The sequence below is a fragment of the Ictalurus punctatus genome, chromosome 21 (assembly GCF_001660625.3).
Source record: "Ictalurus punctatus breed USDA103 chromosome 21, Coco_2.0, whole genome shotgun sequence".
In the NCBI taxonomy this organism is placed as follows: Eukaryota; Metazoa; Chordata; class Actinopteri; order Siluriformes; family Ictaluridae; genus Ictalurus; species Ictalurus punctatus.
The window spans coordinates 2,727,501-2,732,847 of NC_030436.2; the positions used below are offsets into that span (position 1 = coordinate 2,727,501).

Consider the following 5,347-nt stretch of genomic DNA (forward strand, 5'->3'; position numbering starts at 1 on the left):
TTTTTTTTTGTGTGTGTGTGTGTTTTTGTTGTTGTTGGTGTTGTTGTTGGTGTTGTTGTTTGTTTTTGTTTTTTTTTGGGCAGAAGAACGATATATGACTTTTCCTCTTCATTTTGGAGAGAACATTCATTTCGTACCACCACCACAATCGGTGATATATTCATTAACTTTGCTTTTTGTGTAATTTTTTTGCATCCAGTTTGGATAACAAGCCCTTTCTGTGTCCTAGTGCTGCTGTTGAAGGTAAAACCTCAGGGAAGAGGAGTCGTGTGTTGGACAGTGATGATGATGATGAGAGAGGTACTTTAAAATATTTCAAAATCCAACATACTGTCTTTCCATTAGCTTTCAAACCATGACAAATGCTTACTTTTGCACTTGCATTATTTTGATTTAATATGACTTTGTTTTCTGGCAGTTCTTTAGCAGGTAGCCACCCCTGTCACTAAATGATGATATGAGCATGCATAGTACAGTTGGCTGTACCAAAAAATCTCAGTTGTCTATTTGCAGGTACAGCATGACAAATAATTAACCGCACTTGAAGCCTTCGTAAAATAAAAAATGAAACGGTACCATAACGAAGACGAACTGTATGTCGATACGTGAAATTGCGGAGGGAACGTCGGACGGCGTGGCGCGGTGATGTAATGACGTGCTGTTAATCGATCTATGTTCTATAACATGTAAAACAGGAACATGCAAGGTGTATTCTAAACACAACTCGTGTAAACACCTTAATCACAATATTGTCTTATTCTGAATAAGTTCAATGATTAGATTATTGTTGTCCATGTAAACGTAGTCATAGACTGCATGCTTCCCAGCTCCTGAGGCTGTAAAACAAGCCCAAATCACCCCCACTCCACCACCTTGCTTCACAGTTGGTATGAGGTTTTCACCAAACATGGTGCTGTGATGAGCAGTCACCTCCACTTTGGTCCAAAATACTAAATGTGTATAAATATAAACACACAAATAGAAATACCTCTATAATATGTAATAACATTATACTCGTTTCATTTCTCCTCCAAACAAGGCTTTCTTGATTGTCAAGACACACATGAAAGGTCAATGAACGAACAAACATGAATTATGCGTGGCACAAAATAAACACTGTTCATTTACCCTTATCTTCCATATCACGACCCTCGGCCCTCTCGCTCCTGGCTTTTTTTTAATCAGCTGGTCCAAAGTTATTTAATATATATATATTTTTTTCATCTCTCCCCTTCAAACTCTTCTCTCTCTTTCTTGCCTTTTTTTGACTTTCAACAAAAATAAGTGACAGCCTGTGTCAGTGCAATAAAAAAAATGAAAGTGGTACAGTAAAAGCCCATCGTGGCTTGAGAATCTGCATCAATGACAGCTGATAGAGAAGTGTTCCCATTGGATGCAGTATGTAGGTATTTTGGTTAATCAGGAAAGTCAACATTGTTCAGCCACACACAGAATATCCCTTCTGCGCTTATGTGTGGAAACTCGCTTTCGCGTGGATAAAAGATAGAAACTCTCATTTTCCGAACATAATGTAATCAGTTCAAACTGGAACGTTGGTTCCCCCCCCCCTTGAAATTGAGGCCATGAGTCTAGCCAATACAAACTCGAGCTGGAAATGTACTCCCCAATGTGTTGCTTAGTCCTGATATGCCATGCACAGCACAGGAAAGGAAACATCCGCTCATGCCATCCATTGAACAGGACATTTGGGTTGCAATTTAGAAGAAAATAAACCTATCATTTTATCTCCTTTTTTTTTTTTAAACGACATTTTAGTCTCGTCTTTTTCCGTCAACAATATTGCCTGTTACCATATCAACAGTTAGCGTTTAATGACTGGTGCCATCCAGTCAGTCTTGTCTTAGTCATGGGGGGGAGTTTTCGTTAACAAAATTAACACTATTGGTGAGGACCACACAATTTTTATGATAAATATGTTAAATAAAAGCAGAAGTGAAGCAGGGTGACAGTTCTTTTTCCCCATGGCTGTATATGAGCTTGTTGAACATCCCATTCCAAAACCATGTGGATTGATAAGGAGTTGCCCCCAACCCCCTTTGTGGCTATCACAGCCTCCACTCTTCTGGGAAGGGTTTTTACAAGATTTTGGAGTGTGGCTGTGGGAATTTGTGCCTATTCAAACAAAAGAGCATTTGTGATGTCTGCTGTGACGTTGAGACACTCTTGTAAGAATTACCCAAATGCTCCGCTTTACCTAACTTGATCTTGCCATGAAAATATCCAGTGTTGCTGGCATGGCATTAAAAGATCAATAAATGAATAATAAATTGAGACACTGTTGTTGGCATGAAGGCCTAATTTGCAATAGGATTTCGAATCATCCCGAACATGTTCGCTGGGGTTGAGGTCAGGGTTCTGTGCAGGCCACTGGAGTTCCTCCACACCAGACTCATCAAACCATGTCTTTATGGTCCTTGATTTGTGCACATGGGTATTGTCATGCTGGAACAGGAAAGGGCCTTCCCCAAACTGTTGCCACAAAGTTGGAAGCATACAGTCTAAAATGTCTGTGTATTCTGTAGTATTAACCTTACCCTTCACTGGAACTAAGGGGCCTAGACCAAACCCTGCAAAACAGCCCCAGAGCATTATCCCTCCTCCACAAACCTTTACTGTTGGCACTATGCATTCCGCTAGGTGGAGTTCTCCTGGTATCTGTCAAACCCAGCTAGTGAAGCATGATTCATCACTCCAGAGAACGTTTCCACTGCTACAGAGTCCAGTGGTGGCGGGCTTTACACCACTCCAGCTGAGGCTTGGCATTGCAGATCGTAATCTTAGGCCTGTGTGCAGCTGCTTGTCCATGGAACACGTTTCTTGAAGCTCTCAACATACATTTCTCGTGTTAATGCTGCTTCCAGGGTCAGTTTGTAACTCTGATGCAGCAGAGGAAAATCTATTTTTATGCGCTAGGTGTTTCGGCACTCAGCGGCCCAGCTCTGAGTTCGCGTGGTCTACTGCTTCGTGACTGACCTGTCGTCGTTCCTGCACAATAATAGCACTTCCAGTTGAAGCGCTTACAAGTTTAGTCACTGAACTCTTTTCAGTATGACCCAGTCTACTGCCACTGTTTGTCTATGGAGCTTGCATGTCTGTGCTTGATTTTATGCACCTGTTAGCAATGGGTGTGGCTGAAGCACCTTTACTCAGTAATTAGGAGGGGAGGGCACATACTTTTGGCCATATAGTGTACCAAAAGCAAGAAATCATCCTGAATTGTGAAAGTTGCCCTGGTCATATAACTGCTATTCTTTTGTTGTTTTGCAGGTGAGGCCTCTCCTTCTAGAATGAACGTTGAAACTGAGGGAGGCAATCACTCGGACGAGGAAACTCGCTCTGCTCCTGCCAAGCGAAGGCGCCACAGGGTGCTGAGTGATGATGAGGATGATGACTAGAAGCTGCGAATTTGGACCAACCACTCCCCTAACCTCCATCCCCCAACACACACATGCGCGCGTGCGCACACACCCACACATACTGCTCCTTGAAAGAAAGACGTTGTCTGAAGGAAACATCCTGTAAGGATTTTTTTGCTTGGCTGAGAATATCTGCAAGCTGTTTGGAAGTGCAGGTTTTGTACATTTAAAATTGTTTCTAGAATATAGAATACTATAATAATTTAGGATTCTTGATGGTGTCTTAATTTCAGAATTTTGAAATGTTTGTGGCCCACATTTGAGCTCCACGCTCTAGCCTTAGCACATGCACATGTCCTATCTGGACTTCCATAAGCGTTAAAATTTAATACATTAATGTCATCCGAATAGCACTATTCTACATCCTTGGCTTGATTGCACATCCTCAATAATTATCACTCTGAGTGATAGTTTCATTGATGCAATAAATACCTGTCCCTGGTTTGGTGTTGGCTATAAAAATGGTTATAGTGTTGGAGATCTTATCTTTAGTACTTGTGTTCAGATTGTGTTCAGTCACTGTGGGATAGATTATGCTAAGGTCTGTACCTATTGAATAAAGTTTGATTTAAGTAAATATTACACCACAGCGCTGCAGAATTCTCGATTCCGATTGGCTGACAGACGTTCTGAGGTCCAGTCAGGTCTTGACCGCTTTACAGTTCGCTAAGTTAGCAGAAATAATGAAGAAAAAAAAAGTTATACTACTATCCACCACAGCACACACATTTAACAACAAACAAAATGACAGAGTTTAAGTTTTGCAAGAGGAATTTTCCCCCATTTATCCATTATATATTTCTTCAGCTGCACAACTGTACTGCCTTCATTGCCTTATTTTGCGCTTCATAATGTGCCACACATTCTTAATCAGAGACAGGCCAGGACTGCAGGCAGGTCATGCTAGCACCCACCGTTTTGCGCTCAAGTCTCCATCAGTGAACAGTGGAGAAGTTCAACAAAACAGACTTTATGTAAACTGTAATGAATTTTCCTGGTTGCACAGTTGCAGTATTTGACTATGTAGCATTAGCACGTTTAGAGAAGGGATTTATTTTTAATCACACTATCTGGTGTCACCCAGATGAGGATGTGTAACCTTTTGAGTCTGGTTCCTTTCCAGGTTTCTTCCTCATAGCATCTCACGGAGCCTTTCCTTGCCACCATCACCTCTGGCCTGCTCGTTAGGGATAAATTCATACATTTAAAATCTATATCCTGAATTTGTTTCTGTAAAGCTACTTTGGGACGATATCCGTTGTTAAAAGCGCTATACAAATTAAACTGAATTGAATTGTATTCTGCTTTGCATAGTAAAGCCTTAACTAGCATCTGTGGATGCAGCGGCGAATGGTGTCATCTGACAAAAGGTTTATCAAAGTATTCCCGAGCCCATGTCAGGATCTCCGTTACAGACTCGTGACGGTTTTTAAGACAGTGACGTCTGAGGGATCGGAGATCACACGCATTCAGAAGTGGTTTTCGGCCTCGCCCTTTACGCACCGAGATTTGACCGGATTCCTTGAATCTTATAATTATATTGTGCACAGTAGAAGGTGGAACGCCCAAAATCCTACTGATTTGTCTTTGAGGAAAGTTCTTCTCAAAGTGTTGGCAGATCGGCGAGCCTCGACCCGTCCTTGCTCCTGAAGGACTAGGCCTTTTTGGAGGCTCCTTATATACTAAGATTAGACGATTGCCTCACCAGTTTCACATCACCTTCTTATTTCAACTTCTCACATCGCTATTAGTCCTAAACTGCTCCTGTCCCAACTTTTTTGGAACGTATTGCATGCATCAATTTCAAAATAAACGTTTATCTTCAAAAAACTATGTAGTTGATGAGGTAAAACATCTTTATACGTTTTTCTGTTTAAACACAAGTCAAAATACATTTACAAATCACTCTT

At 41.2% G+C, this 5,347-nt stretch overlaps 1 protein-coding gene across 2 annotated transcripts in view; it reads left to right on the forward strand.

Moving 5' to 3' along the window:
* The window catches only part of timeless (timeless circadian clock), a 33,097-nt gene extending 29,078 nt beyond the window's left edge, over nt 1-4,019 (forward strand). For both annotated transcript variants that reach the window (XM_053674125.1, XM_017451097.2), the window contains 2 exons: nt 230-300; nt 3,289-4,019. In XM_053674125.1, the coding sequence (XP_053530100.1) occupies nt 230-300; nt 3,289-3,416 (199 nt within the window). In that variant the 3' untranslated portion in view covers nt 3,417-4,019. The remainder of the gene's footprint in view (nt 1-229; nt 301-3,288) is intronic.
* The last annotated feature ends 1,328 nt before the right edge of the window (nt 4,020-5,347 follow it).